Source organism: Cuculus canorus, chromosome 5 (assembly GCF_017976375.1).
Source record: "Cuculus canorus isolate bCucCan1 chromosome 5, bCucCan1.pri, whole genome shotgun sequence".
Taxonomy (NCBI): Eukaryota; Metazoa; Chordata; class Aves; order Cuculiformes; family Cuculidae; genus Cuculus; species Cuculus canorus.
Window position 1 is genome coordinate 52,954,320 of NC_071405.1, and position 20,229 is coordinate 52,974,548.

At 43.8% G+C, this 20,229-nt stretch overlaps 1 protein-coding gene across 4 annotated transcripts in view; it reads left to right on the top strand.

Annotated features, from left to right (window-relative positions):
- The window catches only part of TYRO3 (TYRO3 protein tyrosine kinase), a 41,152-nt gene extending 21,183 nt beyond the window's left edge, over positions 1-19,969 (top strand). For 2 of the 4 annotated variants that reach the window (XM_054067607.1, XM_054067608.1), the window contains 11 exons: positions 1,024-1,168; positions 5,069-5,198; positions 5,900-6,000; positions 7,024-7,119; positions 9,474-9,554; positions 11,154-11,246; positions 11,845-11,966; positions 12,256-12,365; positions 13,827-13,986; positions 14,322-14,458; positions 17,330-19,969. In XM_054067607.1, coding sequence (XP_053923582.1) covers positions 1,024-1,168; positions 5,069-5,198; positions 5,900-6,000; positions 7,024-7,119; positions 9,474-9,554; positions 11,154-11,246; positions 11,845-11,966; positions 12,256-12,365; positions 13,827-13,986; positions 14,322-14,458; positions 17,330-17,705 — 1,551 coding nt within the window. In that variant the 3' untranslated portion in view covers positions 17,706-19,969. The remainder of the gene's footprint in view (positions 1-1,023; positions 1,169-5,068; positions 5,199-5,899; positions 6,001-7,023; positions 7,120-9,473; positions 9,555-11,153; positions 11,247-11,844; positions 11,967-12,255; positions 12,366-13,826; positions 13,987-14,321; positions 14,459-17,329) is intronic. The other 2 variants (XM_054067606.1, XM_054067609.1) reach the window with 2 other exon arrangements.
- The last annotated feature ends 260 nt before the right edge of the window (positions 19,970-20,229 follow it).

Consider the following 20,229-nt stretch of genomic DNA (forward strand, 5'->3'; position numbering starts at 1 on the left):
CCATTTTTCGTACAAAAGGACAACACAGACAAAATTCAGTTCATCTCTGACTCTTTCTAGTGCTGCCTCAAAGGCAGCTCAGGCAGTGCATGGTGGGGCCGTTCTCTCTCCTGTCATTGGCTTTCCAAATCCTAGCAGCAAAGGTGTATTTAACAGGTGAATGAGTTATACTGTAAATCACAGAACGAAGGTTGTGGATTCTTTTATTTCATTTACAATATGTAGGGAGTTGAAAGAGCCCTGTCAGGGTAGAAGGCCTTTCATTTATTCTTCAGCATTGACCTTTCCCAGGTATCTATCTGCCTTTGAAGTTCACACATATCTGATGGTTTCTTGCTTCTTAATATGTATTTAGCCAGTGCTTATTAATGATGAACAAGCCTGTAATAATAGACAACTAGAGGGAAAAGAAGCTTATTTCCTTTCTAGCATGACCCATTTCATACTAGGTCATTGACTTCGAATGACAATATTTTGAGTTCTCATTACATTGTGTCAGTGGCAGCAGCCAAATCTTCATGGGTTTGCTGCAAATGATGCTTATAAAAAAGAATTACTGAAAATATATTGGCCTTGCTATCCTAAACGAAAATTAGCTATGAAATCATTTGGGATTTGGTCAAGAAGTTCAAACAGACTCCCCTGGATTAAAACCGTCAAATGCTTTGTGGTATGTCAGTGCATCCTTGTGTTTAACCCACAAGAAGGAGGTGTATCTTTTAACAGCAGAAAAAAAAACCATTTCCATAGCAACTTTCATGGAAGGACCTCAAAGCAGGAAATCATTAAACCTCATATCTTCCCTGCACCCTGGGAACATATTAACAATTTTTGAGATGAGAAGCCCAAGGTGACAGCTAAAGTTAATGGCAAAACCAAGACTAAGAACCAGGAGTGGCCACTTCCAACCCTTGTTATAGCACCCATGAAGTCCATAGTAATGTTTTGGTTTAGTTTTAAAGGTGAAGTTTTAGGCTCCATTCCTTTTAAGACAGCTTACAGTTTGTTGCCATTTGCTCACAGGGGGAGATGATCGTACAGGATACAAAAGCTAATCTTACAACATGGAATCCTCTCAAAGACCTGATCATCAGAGTGTGTGTACTGAACTCTGCAGGATGCGGGCCCTGGAGTGACCTCTTCCTGCTTGAAGCCCAAGAGGTCATGGGTAAGCATCCACTGCCTTCTCTTCGCTTTGGGAAAAATGTTAGAAGAGCTGGGATTCATGTAAACCATGTAAACCATGGCCACACGGGGCTTGTAATGGTTTTACTGAATGTGTTTATATTAAACAAGTTTAGCGCGCTCCATGGAAAAGCTGAGCTACTGGTATAAAGGGGAGACGATGGTACAGAGACCATATCATGCAGTCTGGACCATGTGGAAGTGTTTGTGGGGGGCAAAGAACACACATGTGTGAAGAGCGTTCCTGCTGATAAAGGGCAGTTAGGCTCATCTGTGCTGTTTGCTTGCTGCTTTTATCTCACAGTGAATGAGAAATGGGAGTCAGGCTATGGAGAAGAGCAGGATGTTGTGGGGGGAGATGGATGCTGCTTGTGAAGGAAAGTGTGAAACAATTAAGAGGGAGATGGTTAGAATAAAAATATAGATCAGTGATAAGAAGTCATTGAGGTGCGATTGTGCAAAAATCCCACAATCTCTTGAGATTTTGTTCCTAATGCCTGTGGCAGGACAAGACAGCAGTCTCTAATCTCCGTGGTTGACCAATCTGCCACTGCTTTCTTCTCAGCCCCTACATATTTTGAGGAATTGTATGGACATTGATCCCTTCTGATGCCTCCACGGTTAGGGATGGCTGTGGGAACCTAGAGTAGGGTGTGCAGGCAAGCAGGAGGTGGGGAATTGGGCAAAGTAATGAGGAGGGAACTGTAGCCTTACTTGCGGTAGTACTTCTAATGCTGGTTTTAGTGTGCACGTTCATCAGAAAGGCCCTCTGGCAAGTCGGTTCCTGTGATGCAGTCTGTACTGATTGTTATGTGTGAGCACACAGTCACTGTGGGATCGAAGCCCTCAAATTATTTAAAACAGAATGAAGGAGTGCAGAGGTCCAGAGCTGACTCTACTAGAGATTGGACATCGGCTACATCAATTTTTTTTTTCCACTGCTTCTTGCTCAGTTATTTTCTGTGGCATCCAAATACAGAGAGAAGTACTTGAAAGGACGAGAAGATCCCTTTTGAAAATGGCCAGTGCTAGCAAGAAGCCCCAGGCAGTGTAGAGGGTTTGCATTTTACAGGGAGCTGGAATGGGATAATCCTGAAAGCACAGAATGTTTACTTGTTTTTATTTGCAAACCACTTAAAAGAAATAACATCGGGAGTGGTGCTTGTTTTGGCCACATGCTGTCTGAAAGCATATATATTCCTTCACCAGCATAACAGCCTGGAAATATCAGTGTGAAACACTGACAGGCCTTGAGCAGCAGAGCTGCAGAAAGACTGCAGTTTTGTTTCAGGCCTGGTAGAAAACATAAGTCGCTTCCTCTCCTAAAATAGCAAACTGGCACTGGCTGCCTTATGCGAGAAATGCCAAGGGTGGTTTCTGACCAGCTCCCAGTGCAGCAGTAAGGATGACTAAGCTTGTGTAAACTTTAAGTCATATTTGTCATCACCACAAAGTGGGAGCTCCACCCTGCTTATGCAGAGCCCTTGTGCACTATTAACAAAGATTGGTTTAATATTTTCAGAAACATTCTCAGTAGAAAACTCGCTCTTCCATTGCAGAGGGGAACAGAATGGTCTAATAGCTTTTTCCTGTTATCTTGATAGTAGTATGCAAACGAAGACTCTTGGGTTACAGTCTTTGCACAACTTTGTGGTGTAAAACCTGCTACAGAAATAAAAGTGGTTCTCTCATCATCATCAAAGGACTCCTAAAAACTGGTTTAAGCTCACCTAATAATACTGTCTTCCTTCTGTCCTTTGCAGTCTTAAGGCATGTGCCAGTTGGAGAAGGGGAGTACGGGAGACAGGAGAGAGACAGATGTGAGGGAGGAGAGGCAACTCTCCATCTTTCGTTGGCTGCAGCCATGCTCTCTACCGCAGTGGCATGAGTGGGAAGCAGTGATCTGTGGGGCAGAGGGGGTGAAGCAGTGAATTTCAACATTCATTTCTATTTCTAACACATTTGCTAGAAACTGTGGGATGGGATCCTGATTCCTAAGTTTAGTAATTAGGAGAATAATTTAGTTTTGGTTTAGTTTGGTTTCATCCATCCTTCTTTGGAGGGTCCCCCCCAGAAGATGACCTAAATCCCTGCTCTCTCACCAGGCCAGCTAGCAGACAGAAAGGAAACAAATAGGCTGAGAGGGGGTTGCCTCGCAGTAGGAGGGCGGGAATGTTATCGTTAACTATCCGAGAGGACCTTTACTTCAGTGTTGTTAATTGTTTCTGCCCTGATTGTTTTGTAGAAATAGCCCAAGTGATTGGCTTGGGAATTGTGGAGGGGGTTGGAGTTAATTTCATTGTATTTTCATTCCACTTCTGTTTTTGATCCCTTTCTCCCCTCATAAGCAGCCTTGAAGGCTGAGTCAAAAAGTGCAACAAGAGGGAGTATCATAAAACCCAGAGCTTATAAAGGCTTCTGGGTGGGAAAAGAATGTGAGTCACTGAAGGAAGTAACATGCTGGAAAACAGATTCTAAAGCTCTGATAATTCTTTCAAGTGAAGAAGTACCAGTCTGCTTCCTCAGTGGTCCAGAAGAATTGTTTCCTTAAGCTCTACCTGTTTATTAGACTAAAACTGGTTCTTTAAAAAACTGAATGATGTCACAACAATGTAACTAGTCATCAAGCCTTAGAAGCCTTTTACCTGCTAGGACTCTGCTAGTAAGGATGTCTGATTCCTTTTTGCGTACATCTATGCAGAGGTTCATCCAAATCTTAGCCGTTAAGCTAACGTTTTTTTTGAGGACAGATTTACTACACTATCACGACATATAACATGAAATGATTGCTTACATCAGCAAACATGAGTCTTTCTTAGTTTCTGATACAGCGCAGTCTGCAACTGAAGGGGAACAAGGCAGCATAAAGATGAGGGAAATGCTAAGGGACCTGTTACCTACTCTTGTTTGCTCTTAAACAATTTTGAGATATGGGACCTATCCCAGATTTTAATAAACCCATTCAAATTCACATTTAATCTTTAAGAAATTGTATTTGGAGAAGAAATCTCTTCGGGAATTGGGTTAATTTATCTGTTGTTTGCCACACATAGGTAATATTCTTTAATTCATAACCACATTGCTTATCTTCCTTCTCTGGCAGCTTACTCAGACTGGCAGCATCTCCATTTCTTCGTAAACAGTTTGTAGTCAAAAGTACACATATTCTGGGAGCAAATATTAGACTGGAATTGGAACCCGCATGCTGCCTAACTTATTTCTTGACTTACTGGGCACTTCTAAAACTTCATCCTTTCTTTGTTGGAGAGACATTGAAAAGTTACAGCCAAGCGGCAACATTGGGATGTTACAGCCAATACCAAGTCCCACAGAGTGCTGCTTCTTTGGGAGGGGTGAGAGGGGAAATGTAAATATTTTCAACCGGATTACCGTGAGGCAATTGTCTTTCTCTATTGTCTTTCAAAATCTTATCTGGTTGGCATTCAGGCAGTACTGTGTAGCCTGGTCAAGGTTCTGTTGGCTACCTCAAACAGAACAAGGTGAAACTTGCACAGAAAATGCTCATATTAAGTGACATTTTTTCTTGAGACACCAATTTAAAGCACCACAGATGATGAGCTCATGTAAAGTAGTATAATCTGGAGCAGCACCTTTTACTTTCTTGAGGCTCAAAACTGAGAACAGGTTGTGATAACTGGGTGCATCTGCTCTGCCTTTGCTATGTGTAACAGATAGTTTTTCTGGTGATTGAGTAAATAGCTGTTTATGCCAAATTCCAGTGTACAGTGAGCCACTGTGTACACCAGATCCAGCACCACGGCTTTCCCATTTAAAGGCAAAAAGAAGAAATATCCCAGTATGGTCTGTTTACCGTTGATGGTATGCTGTTTCCTGACTCTTTCTCGGTGTTTTCTCTGTCTAGGTGGCCAGAGACAGCCTCCTTATGGGACATCCTGGGTTCCTGTGGCACTGGGCATTCTCACAGCTCTGGTCACAGCTGTTGCCCTGGCTCTTATTCTCCTTCGAAAACGAAGAAAGGAAACTCGATTTGGGTAAGGGAGGTTCTCCTTGTGCTGATTAGAGAGATGTTTGCTTTCTCTTCCAGTGTCATTTCTGACTCTTATTTTTTCAGAAAGTGTTGTGAATTGAGTTCTTCTGGCGCTTTCTTTAGATGACTTTTTCCCCCCCCCCCCCAATTTTGGGAGTGATCCTGAATTAGAGACTATAAGGAAAGTGCCCTATGTTTTCTTCAAAATGGTAACACCAAAAGTACAGTAGAAAAAATGTTATGTCAATAGCTGAGCTTTATTAGAAGATGAAATTATAAATTAGATCAAGGTAATTCTGTATGTCCTTAGCACCGCTGCTGTGTTCTTACTGGCTGGGCTCTTCATCCCATGCTAGTTTGCTCCCTGATGCAAGCAAAGTTCCCATTCTTTTCAGAGTCTCCCAGACTTTTGTCTCACAGCAGCATCTTTCTTTATGTGACTTTTGCAACCTGCCCCAACCTGCAGCTTCTCCCAGGCACTCAGACAAGCAATTCCCCTCTTTCAGAAGGCTTCCACTCCCTCAAGGTGCATCAATGAGGCAGTGTAAACCCATCCTTCCTCCTCTCCAGCCACACCCTCTTTAACAAAACAGTCTGTAGTATTTATATGGCAAAGTGTGAGAAATCACACATATGGTTCAACACACCCTTCAGAAGTGGATGGCCCATGTAATCATGGCCCTGTGTGTCTTTTTTGACTTCTAGCCATGCCTTTGGCAGTGTGGTTGGCAGAGGGGATCCAGCAGTCCATTTCAGAGCTGCCAGGTCTTTCAACAGGGAGGGCCCTGAGCTCATTGAAGCGACATGTAAGTAAAATGATCTGAGTGATTCTGCCTGAGGAACTTTGTTTATGTATGTACCAAACTCTCTCTTTGTTTTCCCTGAAACTGATGCTGTGGATGGCAGAGGTGAGAGGCCAGAATTGCTGTTGCCGAACCAATTACATAGCACTTGCTAATTATAGCTACAGTCATTGTGTAGATTAGTGCAAGGCATAAATTCGCCACTCCTTTGCCCCAGTTTCACACTACAGATACTTCTTCAGCTGTAATACTATGCAACAGTGAGACAAATATGGCTTAACAATACGAGAGGTATGCTTTAAACTCAGCGTGCTGAGCTGTGCTACAAGCATGAACCGATCGATCAGCCTTGGAAGGCCATAAGTTAGTAACTTCTCGAACAGGAGATTGAGTCCTGAGAATGGCCAGAGTTAAGATGATCCATTCCTGTCACCTGGTTCAGCAAGGGCATGGCTCCCTGTAGCAGAGCTGCATGGTTTGGTTAGGATGAGGCTTCAGCTGTCTTCAGCATTGCTCTGCTGGCTTTATAGATCTCTCCGTTAAATCTAGTGACCACAAACTGTTGTATATTGTGTTACCCTGTCAGCAATGTACTGAGAATGGTACTATACTTAAAATAGTCCAAGAGCTAGTCATTGAAAACTGGTGCAGCTCTGTCAACTTTAATGAAGCTGTGTGAACCAGTGTCTCTCAGTGGCCCTTCTGATTGGATTGTCTTCTCGGTGTTATTTACAGCAGTTCTGTATTCCTGTTGCTCCTGGCATATTGGAGGTTGGTGTTATTTCTCTTTCAGAAGAGATTATTTCACCTCTCTTTCAGTACTGTTGGTACATTTTCTTGTGGTGGAAAGTTATTGGCCTCTTGTCTGCGGTGAGGCTAGAGGACATGGAAGGGAACTCTACCTTTTTCAGGTTTTCCTGCTTACAATATGGGAGTCAGATTGGAGATGGGGATTAGAACAGGTGATTAGATTGTGACAGAATACTTAAGTATCCCTTATTTGACTCTTCCTTTGTTTTTTTCCAGTGGAGAGTGTAGGTATCAGTGATGAGTTGAAGACGAAACTCAAAGATGTCCTAATCCAGGAACAGCAATTCACCTTGGGAAGAATGTTGGGCAAGGGTAAGAACCAAAACTGAGGAAGGCTTTCCATTGAAAGTCCTGTTTGTGTTACCTTTACTGTTGGGTAGGGAGAAGCAATTGTAAGGAACCTATTTACTTTCCTTCTGCTTGTAGGTGGCAATTTAAAGGGAACTTTCCCTTCCACTGGAAGAAAACATTAAAAAGATTTAAAATAACTAACAGGATATTGGCTAAGCCATTCATATAACATGGCTCTACACAGTCGTGAACTGCAGTCTGTGCTCAGCTTTCCAAAGTACAGTTGATTCATTGGTGTGTGAATTCCTTTCGGAGTTATGGCTCTACACAGTCGTGAACTGCAGTCTGTGCTCAGCTTTCCAAAGTACAGTTGATTCATTGGTGTGTGAATTCCTTTCAGAGTTTTAAAGGAATGTTCAGTTAAACTTCCAATCTTTTTACTGAGAGAGTGGTGCTATAGAATTCCTTCCATTTGCATAAGCATGCATCAAGTATTAAACAGGCTGAGACAACAGAGAGACAGAGATGATCGACCTCAAACACTCTGACCTCTCAAATAAAACATTGATCCGGTTTCAAATATTCTCAACATCTGAGGTGGTTTGACTCCAGATGTTAGTTTGGGCTTTTATAGAGGCACAGTTAGAACAGATACTGAATTTTGCTGACATTTGTCCTCATTAGATCAGGTCCTTAGGAGCTCTTCTGGCTGTGGATCTTCCTCTGGATCCACCACACAGGCGCTCCTAACATTTCTCTGAGGTTTTCAAGTTAGGAGGGATGGCCATAGGAAAGATGAGATGCTTTTTGCTTAATCTCGTCTAAAAGATTGTCCTGGAAATGCTGTGTGAAAGATATTTTTTAGTTTAGATTTCCCAAGTGGCAGGCCAGTGCTGGTGTGCTGTTAAATAATCCTTCCCTTCTTCTCAGGTTTAAGGCAATCTCTAGAAATAAATGAAAACATGTATTGATAAAGTCAATAACTAAGAGAGGAGTGTAAGTCAGGGGTCATAAGCAAAAGGAAGCTGAAGTATTCAGCTTCGTTTTTCTTTGTAAGACTAGTTTTATTGTGGTTCTCTTTGACCCTTTCCCACTGGGAGCATCCTTCTGCTCCATTCCTCCCCAAAACAAATGCCTTTCTTCCAGAGCAGGAAGATGACCTTCCTGCAGAAGTGGTCTCAGAGGGCTTAACAATGCTAAGTAGTTAAACAGCTGTGACATCTGTTTGAGAATGTCAGCTGTTGGCCAGTTTCTGGGATCCTTCTTTGACCCTTCTCTGCTGTCCTTGTGACAGGTGAAAAATTGGAAACCGGCTTCAGTGGAGCCCCTGGGGGTGGCTTTGGAATACTAGGTGGCAGGATCCTCCAACCCCATGCTCAGCATACAGGTTATAAGGTGGCACGACTGTATTATCTTGGGCTCTGCTGACTCTGCTCCATAATACAGAAGCAGTACAAAATGCCTTTTCTCCTTCCCGTTTTCCTCTTTTGTGGTCAGATCCACTGCTAGTGGGCACTAGCACTAGAAGGACACTACTGAAAAGCTAGTGGAAAGAATGCTTTGGGGGTAGGTGTCCTGGATGCCATATTTTTCTTCCTTCTTTGCAGTATCAAAATCTCTCATACTAATGCTTTTTGGGTGAGTTAAGCAGTCAGAATTTAGGGAGAGCAAATCTTGAGCCAGACCTAATGTGAAGAGGCTGTTATGGTGTGGTATAAAGTCACTTTAGGCTAAAATAATTTGAAGAGGGTTTGGCCAGTTGCATTTCCTCTTATCTCTCTTAGAGAACATGCCCGAGTAAACACTTCCTCCTGTGAATTAGTGTATCATGCACACACAAGTAGGTGTTCTATGTTTTGGCTGGTCAGCTGTGATTCACAGAAGTCATTCCCTGAGTTCTAAGAGATAAGGCCTGATTGTGTTTCATATGTTTGAGTCCTGGCACCATTACTCAGTTCTGATGGCTGTCGGCACTGAGAGCTTCCTCAGCCAACCCATCCACTCACTACTTCAGCTAATAGCCTGCTCTCTGACCAAAGCCTCACTCAGCCTCATCCCCCGTGGTATGGCTTCCCCAGAAATGTCTGCCTAGGATCTCAGCCTCATACTCTGATCTGCATTGTCCGTTTGAGAGAAGATTACTTTCTTTGTCTCTTGTTTTCCTTCGCCTTCTGTCTGCTGGTAGTGCTACTCTTCTAGACACATAGATGCCAAAAGCTGCTGATTAGAACTGCAGAATGAAAAATCAGTCTTATAGCTGTATTTCTTGTGGTTATTCAGCTTCTTTGCCAGTGACTCCTGGAATGAACCTGCTATGAATCATGCTTTCTTCACAAAAAGCTGTTTCCTCACTGCCTGCTCTGGTCATTTCACAGGGGAGTTTGGATCGGTTCGAGAGGCACTACTGAAGCTAGATGATGGCTCTTTCCAGAAAGTGGCAGTAAAGATGCTGAAAGGTAAGTGGGAGCAGGGCTACCTGAAGTACTTAAGAGAAGAGAGCTTGCAAAGATTAAATGCTATTTGTCCTTTTCTCCAGCAAATGTCCCTTTCCTCCTCTCTGAGCTTCCCACTCAGCCACTCTACCCATGTTGTCCCATCCCTTTCACATGTCAGTCTTTTTGTAGTGGAAACTCTTTAGTGAAAGACCTATGCCACCTTAATTGCTTGTATAGCACCGAGCATGTGATGAGTGCAACTAAACCCAGGTCATAGCTGCAGCCACTGTGTATAGGGGATCTTGTTCAGTTTCTTGATTGAACATAGCATTATATTGAGTAGCATAGACAGCTCAGGTCTGCTTTGCCCTAATAATTCAGCAATGAGGGATGCTATTCCTCCAAGCGTACCCTAGAATAAACAGAAGAGTGTTTGAGTTGAACAGGGCGACAAGCTAACTCGTCTCAGTCAGACATGTTCGAGTAAGTAGTCTAACTCCCTTGTGGTTTGTCATTTGATGTGTGTAAACAACAAGGGCAACTAATACATTCATCAGGCAAACGTCCGTAACAAGAAAAGCAATTAATAGGTAGAAATAACACAAAGCAAATATGTGTATATTTTGTACGTATGTGTTAACCTATGTTATTTCATGTCTCCTATAAGGCAAAAATAAATATACTAATACCGCATTAGTGTAAGTTTCATCATTTTCTCTGATTTCAACAATAATTCTAATCAGTTTGCAAGCAGTTTTGTGTAGTCAGACTGTCTGCCTTCAGACATCTAACTTGAACTCTCTGTCATCCTCCAGAAGAACTGTCCTTTCTCCATTGACTGTAAAAAGGGAATCCACTTCTGTCTTTTGAATCATGTTTAAATTACTTGCCTAAAGCAGACAATGTGAATACTCTCCCACAGATCTAAGTCTGATCTTGCAGCAGGACTGCAGGACTCCTGCTAAATTCAGCAGCAACAGTGAGGGAAGTAGCCCACTCAGATAATTCTTGATTATATTGATATACTTCTATAAATCTGGAGTAATAACAGTGAGAAATAATTTACTCAAAATTTATGCTGATAGATGTCACTGCTGAATTTGGCCCAGGCTTTCCAGCTGTGTGGTTATTCAAGAAATCTTAGCTGTAGCACCTTAGAAGACTCAGTCGTGCTAACAGACATAAAAGTGTTGATCTTTCATGCCACCCTGATCAGAGATTAATTGTGGACTGCTGTGCTAGCCAGAGGCTCCAGGCCATCTCCTCAGTTTCAACATTTTCTTGAATTTTGTGTGGTGTTTCCTCTTCCTGACATTCTGGTTTAGGTCCTTTTAGCTAATTAATTCTTACATCTTAAATGCACCCATGATTTCTGTGGCTTCCAAGGAAAGTTGTTATTGAGAGGAGAGTTGCTAATCAGCAAATCTTTACTCTGCAGAAACACAATTTACCAGTTGTCCCTGACGTTTGCTTACTGCCGAGTGTCAGGCTCTGCTTTGTTGTAAACCAGCTCATCCAGCTGTAGGTCTGAGAGGAGATGCTGTGGTACAAAGAAGCTTCTGATAATCATTATCTGTAAAGTCCCGTAAAGGTGGAAAACTTACAGTCGCTTTTTTCCAGCGGACATCTTCACTTCTACTGACATTGAGGAGTTCCTGCGAGAAGCTGCATGTATGAAGGAGTTTGACCACCCGCATGTCACTAAACTGATTGGTAAGCCAGCACTGGTGCCGCAAAGCAGCTCCTGATCCTGCACAATCACACACAGCCTCACATACTCACCCCCACTGCTCTCCAAGAGCTCTGTGCTGCCTGGAGTACTGCATACATCAGCATTACTCCTTCCCAGGCCTAGGATGTGTAAGTGCTCAGAATGCTTGCCCTCATATGCTGGCAATAAGTTGCTCTTATGTAAGCAATTTCTTTACTTCTTGCAAATACTCTGTAGTATTCAGCTGGCTGAGGAATGTCTGAACTGCTGTGAAATGCGGGCAGGTGAGTCAACAGACAAACAGAGGAAGAGGGCTTTTCTGAAAAACTGGGTAAGGTGCAAGACGTTCATGAGTTGGGAACATAGGCAGTTTCCAGAATGTGGAAATTGCTCCGCAGACCCTGGAGTTTGGGGCTGCCTGGTCTAGAGCGATCCTAGAAACATTTATAGCCTGCCCTGCAAGGAGAGCTGAGAGCCACTGAGCACTTAGTACTGTACGTTTTCCTCTGAATTTGTAAGAGAAAGGCACAACAGCCTGTAAGCTTCCCCTTGGGTCTGATTTATTTGCTAAAACCCATTTGCTGTGTGTGTCCTCATTAGGAGTCAGTCTTCGGAGCCGTCCCAAGGGCCGTCTCCCAATTCCCATGGTGATCCTGCCCTTTATGAAGCATGGAGATCTTCATGCTTTTCTGCTGATGTCACGGATTGGGGAAAACCCTTTTGTAAGTCTGTCTTACTGTAGAATTCCTTCTGGGAGGGTTTTCAGAGAGTGTACTCGGATCACTTCAGGGTTGGTCTCCCAAAGGCACTGGCAGATGACCCGATTTTGATATCAAAGGAAGCTGTGGGATATGGGGTTGAAGTATATAGTTCCATGCATGTTGAGGGCCAACTCCTCCGTTCCATCCCCTCCCTATATTCCTGCTCAGTAATGTAGCAGTAAATCTTGCAGTTTTGCCTGACACGTTTGAAAGCTTCCAGAAACAGAACTTAAACTGTTATTTCTTTCAGAACTTGCCTGTTCAGACACTCCTCAAGTTTATGATTGACATTGCCAGTGGGATGGAGTACTTGAGCTCAAAAAATTTCATACACAGGGACCTTGCAGCTCGGAACTGCATGTAAGTGACCCATGAGTTTCTAGAAAAAGGAAAGACCAGAGAAGATGAGAGAGGGATAAGAAGCCTTTTACATGACAGAAGTGGGGAGGGATCCTCTCCAAGGATGCTGGTATTTGCGTTCAAGTGACAATAAGCATAGGGGAGCCATGGCCATAGGGGTATGGGGGTGTGGTGGTGGTGCTGAGAACAGGAGGCAACTCCTAATATCCCACTGAGCTTCCAAATCAATCCTATTTATAAGGAACTTTTCAATCATTGGTCTGCACATATATTTTCATGGGGTCGATTACAATATGTGTTTGTTACTAGTGACTCTAATGTGTCAGTGTAGGCTGTTTGTTCTGCAATGTGATGTAATGAGCAGGAGAGAATAGGTTTGGCTATGTTTGGAGAAAGGAACTTTCATTGTAGGCTGAAATCTGCATTTCTTGTATCTATTTTGAGGACATAATTACTGCAATATAAGAAACATAGAATTTCCCTGAAAGCTTGTGAAGAATGGCTTTATGTGAAGGACGCCTTTAGAAGTAGTTGCATGGTGCACACTCTGTATGATCCCACACTGCTGTTCTTGTCCCTAGACTGCCTTGCCTGCTCTGAAGGGAAAAAAAGTCCTTTTTTAGTTCTCTGTTTTTCTCCCTGAGGATGGAGTAAGGAACAACCCATTCTGGCAGACAGAACTCTGCCTCTGAACAAAACCATGACAACTGGTAGAATCTGCAGTGAGACACAAATTTCCAAAGGCATTTGAATGTCCAGATGCACAGACATGAGCCTGATAGTCATAATGAAAAATGATGAGTTATCCTGCTTTGACATTTATGGGAAACGCAAACTGATTTCCTATTTTTAAACATTTAAAAAAATACAGATTTCCTTCAGAGGAAGCTGATTGCCTATTTCATCATGTCTCCTGGGAAAAGCAAGAAGTCCTTTATGAGTCCTGGGAGCATTAATTGTTTGTGGGCTTTACTTGCACTGTCTATCGACATGTCTACATTTAAGTGGATGACAGAGCAATTCAGATCATTAACCAGGCCTGAAGAGAAGATCTCACAGATCTAGTTTGACTCCTTGTAAGAGGCAGTCCCGGCAAGCTGTTTTTTGATGACCTGTACAGGATACAGGCCTTAGTGGTAGCAACGAGTACTACACACGTCCTCTGTTAATCTTTGAAACAACAGAAAGTATCAGAGTTCACTTTGGCTGACAGAGTAGACCACCTGAGCAGGGCCATTTCCTTACTTCCATAGTCTTAATTATCTCCCTGTTAGTCTCAAGGAACTGATTTGAGACTACTAAACTATTTCACGTTGTTCATCAAGTAGAGGAAGTCATCATCATTCTGGGCAATACTTGGTGAACTTTATGCCTCAGTTCCCTGGCTAAACAGAGACATACTTCTTTTTCGTCTGAGGTAGCTAGTAAATGCTTTTCTCAGTCATTAAAACTTTTCCTTAGGTTGGATGAGAACATGAACGTGAGCGTTGCAGACTTCGGGCTTTCTAAGAAAATCTATAGTGGAGACTACTACCGTCAGGGCTGTGCTTCCAAGCTGCCAGTGAAGTGGCTTGCTCTGGAAAGTCTGGCAGACAATCTGTACACGACACACAGTGATGTGGTGAGTTTTTCTCTGGTGCATTTGGGGACCACCCGTATTCCTGCTGAAGTTGAGGAATCCTGTGTTCATCAGTGGTGATAGGAAAGGGAGTTTGCCTTGTGTTTGAAGGACGGTGCCACCTCTGCACTGGGTGCTTTCAAAACTCAAGACTAATGATGTGTGTGAGTAGTTTAAGGCAAAAGACATGAACCCTTTCCCTCTTGTCCTTCATTCTTCAGTGTTTACATGACCCTACCATAGGCAGGGAGGGTCGTCACAGTCTGATCATGCTGGAACCCCACCGCAGCAAGCAGGGAACTGTCTGTTCACTTGTTCTGTGTGCTGTTTGTTTTCAGTGGGCATTTGGGGTGACCATGTGGGAGATTGTGACCCGAGGGCAAACCCCTTATGCTGGCATCGAGAATGCAGAAATCTACAACTACCTCATCAGTGGGAACAGGCTGAAGCAGCCACCGGAGTGCCTGGAAGATGTGTGAGTACTTCCTCACCCTGCTAACATGATTTCTTGAGAAGTTTGGCTTGCTGAGAGGAAGCAGGGACAGCTGGCTGGGGTGCAGATATGAATCTGTCCACTTCCCAGTACTCAGAGGCATTCACTAGAAGTCTATGGGTTAGCTACCAGATACTCTCTGCAGGCACAGCTCCCTGGAACCTATGGTAGGTAGCTACATGAGCAGCTAACTTGTCTCAAAGGTTTGAACAGTGTCAGCATTAGCAGCTTTTGGCTCTGTGAAAACTGTAACTGTGTTTCTAGAACCTCAGTGGTCCGTACCTTCTCAAGCCAGCATCTGAGAAAAGATGCGAGTTTCATAGCATACCCTGAAAGCTGAATGCAAAAGCAATCTACCAAGACTATGAGGAAACTAGATTGCAGAGGCAGTGGCCTGCATGTGTCTTTCAAAACTGCGCACAGATGTCAAAATTGGATCTACTACTCTCATACAAGTAGCAGGATGAAAGAGAAGAGGGCAGAAAGGAGGATCTAAGGTTCTGTAGGTCCGAGTCCCACCTTAAATTACAGGGGGAAACAAAAGTGTGACAAAATGCAGACATTTTCGGACTTGCAGGAGCAGGCAGCCACATGCTACAGCCTGTACTCCTGCCTTAGTCCTGTGGCCAAGAGACTGTTCTTGGACAGTGGGTTACATGTAATGTTTGCTCAGGAGCCTTTGCTCCATGGGTGATGTCTGGAATCTCCTGAAGTTCACATGGGCCTGAGGTCCACCAGGGAGTTATCATCATAACTTGTCCCCAGGGTAAAAGCTTGCCTAGTCCGGACAAGGTGAAATCATTTCACTGAGTGCCCAAGAAATTCTCTGTTTAATCTGTGTCAAGTCCAAAGCAGGACATAACTATGAACCCTGATTTTAGTGGTCTTTTCAAGCCATTCCTTGTGTATAAAATGGACAACATGAAGTCCTCTTTCCTCCCTCTTCCTTCGTGCTCTGATAGCGGATTGTTTTGTATAGTTTCCTTTCTCCAGGCTTTTTTCCACATAGAAACTAATCTGTACTCTTGTTGTTAAAGCTGTACACTTTTATCTTCTCAGCAGTGGATTTTAACTGTTCTTGAGTATAAATGGAAACATCGTTATGCTGCTGCTTAAATTCCTTGTATGTCTGCATCTTGACTGCTGTGAATAACTTTGGTTCCAAATTGTGGAGCTTACGGCCATAGGATGTTGTAGATGCCAAAAGTAGAGAAGAGATTTAAAAAGGCATTGAAGAAAATGAATGAATGCCAAGTGCTGAAGGAAAATCCATCAAAAACTACCAAAAATGTACAAGTTCCGTTTTGAGAGTCTCTTGAGCTACAGGTTATTGAGACCTGGGAAAATATACCATGAAGATATCACTACATGCCCACCCTCAGCTTTTGTGCTTTCCTCTAGTGTCTGCTACTGGCCAGTGTCAGAGGCAGGGTACTGGAGCAGATGGACTTTCGGGCTGATTCAGTACAGCCAGTAGTTTTCTACCTTTCTTACAAATGAATTTCTACTCTTTGCCAGCAAGGCTAAAAGAAAGTATTTAATTTGGTGCCATAGAACAGGAAGTTCCTATTTTATCTGGAGCACTTACAGTTATTTCTACTGTTTGTCAGGGATGTAAATCAGGATTAAGACAACTGAGCCATAGAAGCTTTCCATAAAACTAGTGTGAGATCAAAAACAGTCTTGTAAAGCTGATAGGAAGCAGGGGACACAAAAGTAAAATAAAAGCCATCATGAAATGCTTTCTTTCCTAGTAAAGGCCATATCAGATTTTTTTCCATTTACAAGTTTAACTGAGGTTCATTTGTCTGTGGTGTTTTTCAGTGCCAGTACTGTGCTTTGTTCCTGTTCCCTGCAAGAACTGGCAACAATAATGCCATAGGAATGCAGCTGCCAGTGTTGTGGGTGATGCATAAAGAGGAGGGGGACAATGGCTCTGGCCACTCTCCAGCCCAGTGGGCTCAGGCAGGAGGCCTGGCCAGCAGGAAGCCAGTCAGTGCTGAGCCGCAAATGCGGCCACGGGGGAACAGAGCTCCTCGCCTGAGGAGCCACCATCTCTCATCTGGCCCTCAAGCAACCAGAGCTGAGGTGGCTGGCATTTGACCACAGGAGGAACGCTGCCAGATGGGGACTGAGGCTGATAATGGCACTGAATGTGTCTTCTGCATAATGGTGGTGCCTTTGCAGTAGAAAGGCTGTTTCGGCATCCCTCTTCCAGCAGTGAAGCTGTTGTCCATTCCTTCAAAGCCTTCTAAGCAAACCCTCTGTGCCTTTTTCCAGTCCCACTGGCAACCTGTTGAGTAGCAACGGCAGCACGCCTCCACCATGCCGGCACCACTGAGTTAGCATAATGTGAAAAAAAGAATATTCTGAGAATAACTTGCACCTCCCACAGCTGGATCTCTGTTTTGTTCTTCCTGTGTTTTATCTGCTCTTGAGCTAGCATTTGGAGGGGTGGCTTCAGCCAGAGGTTATTGGGATGCTTTTTGGGAATAAATAGATAAGCTGTTACTAAGTGGTGTCACACTCGCAGTACTATTCTACCACTCCAGACACAGTGGAACAGGGCTTTTACCACAAAGTTAAACATTCTTTGACAGAGCTTTGGGGGTTTTTTTGATGCTGTATCAATAATTCTTTTGACCAAAATGAGAATGCCTTTGAAAATGGGGAGGAACAAGGAATTAGGTGAATAATGACTACTTATGTGCTGTCACTTGTACAAGGCCAAATACGATAGGTTTGGGAGAAAATGTCTGTGCTTGTAAAGCTGCAAAGCACAGAGCCCCTGTTTAGAGGTGCAGGGGGTGGTTGCTCTGCTTCTCAGTGTTCTTGTCTTCCTCTGTTTTGCAGCTATGATCTCATGTGCAGATGTTGGCATCCTGAGCCCAAGCTACGCCCCAGCTTTGGAGTGCTCCGGTCCCAGCTGGAAATGATTCGGGGGAGGATGTCCACACTCTCCTCCAGTCAAGATCCTCTCTATGTCAACATTGGGAAGGACATAGAGGCGTCTGCAAGTGACCCATCCCTGCATGCCTCCTTTGGAAACATGGACAGTGAAGAGATCACTGCTGGGGCAGCTGCTGCTGTCACAAGTGACTATCGCTACATTATGAGCCCCTTGTGCCTTGGAGATGATGCTGAGGGTGAAAGGCATCCAGATGGGCAGGACGGGGAGGACAAAAGCCTTCTGTATGAGCTGGAGACAGAAGGAGAGAAAAGTTGCTAGTCTGTACATAGCAGTGACACTCTGCTTCCCTGGAACAGGACGTGTGCAGCCGTGGTGCCATGTCGCCTGGGGCTCTGATGCTGGATCTGAAATGGCTTTGAACAGCACTGGTCAGAGCTCTTAGGCAGCTTTTGTAGCTTTCAACACCTGTGTGGGCTGCAGTGGTGGGTGGCTTGGAAGGACTGCAACCCTAACAACCCCTTGGACTTGTGAGAGAGGGACTGTAGGGTTACAGGTTGATCGCATCCCACTGAAAGGAGTTCACAGCTAAGGTGGGCAGTCAGAGTCTATGCTCTACTCCTTCTCACTGACTGTGGGAGCAGAGCTGAATACATCTTCTTTTCAGTCAGTGCTTGCTCTTGCATAGATGTTGTCTTCGATCCTGACTGTGTGACTTTGGGACTGGTACCTCTGAAAACACTAATGGGTGTTTACACTGTCATTCAGGACAAGAGGGGGGAAATTACCCTTGTGTTCACTCAGCAGTAATGCCTAGACTTGTTGCCTACCTCAGTGGTTCTTGAACTGATCTGCGGATATGCTTCTACCCAGTACTGAATTTGAACGTCTGGCTTATTTCATGCAGTTGACACTTGCTGTGTCCTCAGTCTGGGGCTCTGTTAAGAGTTTCAGACATTTTGATGAGCGATGAAATTAGAAAAAATGAAAATCCAGCATCTCTCTTCACCCCACGTACTTCTTTTATCTCTGTCTTTTTCTTCTGTTTGATGCCAATTCAGGCCTGACCAGACTTGCAGCTGGCTTTAAAATATGAAGGGAAGGAGAGCAGCTGGCATATGTGAAGGCAGAATCCAGCTTCAAAGGGATGGAAAGGAAACAGTGTAGAAAGGACTTAACAGCATTATGGGGAAACAGTACTAATTAATGCTAAGTGCTGCCCTCCAGGAGAGAAAGGAGACAGCTTACATACAGAATGGTGGAGTTGCTTCAGTTCCAGCTTCAATTTTAGCTGGAGCAGGATTCAGCATTTGCTTTAAAATAGGATTCATTTCATCTTTCTCTTTAGCAGTCCTATGACTTCTTCAAATAACCAAGTGCTGTAGCTGCTGTAGTGAAGGTGTGAAATTGGTTTTGGGAAGGAGTGTGTGCTGGGGAAGGAAACAACTGGGAGATCTCTTTCCAAAGAGAGTCCTCACAATTAAAAAGCTTGAGAACCACTGGTCTTCTTATTTAGGAGGTCTTCTGGCACGCTGTAAAAGGCACATCAGAACACAGACTAGTATCACTGCAGCATTCCAGACAGGGCAAAATTAATGGGTTTGCTCTTCGGGTTTTGTTTTGTTTTCCAATCAGCATGTCTGAGTCACTATAACTGCAAGTGCTTGTGTGGTTTTTAATAATTTAATATTTTACTGTAAATCAACATTTGTTTTGTGCAGTGGTTCCCAGCAATGAAGTGCAGTTACATCTTACTCTACTTATCCTAAATATTTGCTAGATCTTAATTTCTTTTATTTCCAGTGCACTGAAAACTTGTCAGTATTGCAAGGCTTGAGATTCCACATTGCTCTTCCTCAGAAACAAATACCACAAATATCATCATTTGCTGAGTTGGCAAAGGTGGGACCCATAAGTCAAATGAGTTTGCAGACTTGACATCAGAACACTCCACCGTTCAATGCCCAGTGTTTGCTTATTGTAAGGTTTGGGGCTAACTCTACAAAATTCCTGTCCAGTTTCAGCCCTTAGTGAGAACACTTCCTAGGGAAGGGGAATTTCAGCCTGGAGCTTGGGCATGAGTCCTTTCTGTAAAGTTTCCTACTGAAGAGCAATGTCCTACATATGGCTCCAGAAGTTCAGAACAGTTTCTCAGGTGCAGATAGAAGCTGCACCATCTTATATGCCAGGCAGTACAGGATTTTCTCTTCGTTTCACTGGAATGCTGTAAATGCAGGTGAGGAGATAACACCTAACAAAGGGTAATGAAAACCTGTGTGGTGCACATTTGCAGTGAGGGCTGGAAGCTATGCTCCCTGCAGCTGCCTGGGAAGCACAGATGTACATATAGACTTTAACTTTGGGAAGCATGTCTTTAGTTTTTATGCATTTTTTAATAATAAAACACATACTGTGTCTTGAGTCCCAGCCTCTAATCCGTGGCAGAGTTTGTGATGATGCTCACTTGCTGGGTGGGGTCATAGAAAATCTGTCTACCCCAGGTGAAAGCTGTCTTCGTCTCTTCACCAAGCACGATTAAGCTGCTTCTGGGAGGCAGAGGGCATGTTTGGCCTCCCCAGGCTGCAGTTACTTGGCATTGCTCTACCCTTGAGGCTGTGAAGGCTGAAAACTGATGAGACAGGCTTTGCAGCCACTGCTCTGGGAGCCTGAGGTAGAGCTGTTACTGGAACATGCTGCATCCTACCTGGGAGTGCAAAACTTCTGCATCAGTTCCTCCCTGAAAACTGTTGCCCGCACTCATCCAACTACTGGCAGTGTTCTCTATGGAAGAGTGCTTTGGAGGCGGTGAGTAAAATTCAGCTGGTGAGTCAAATGTTCCAAGCGC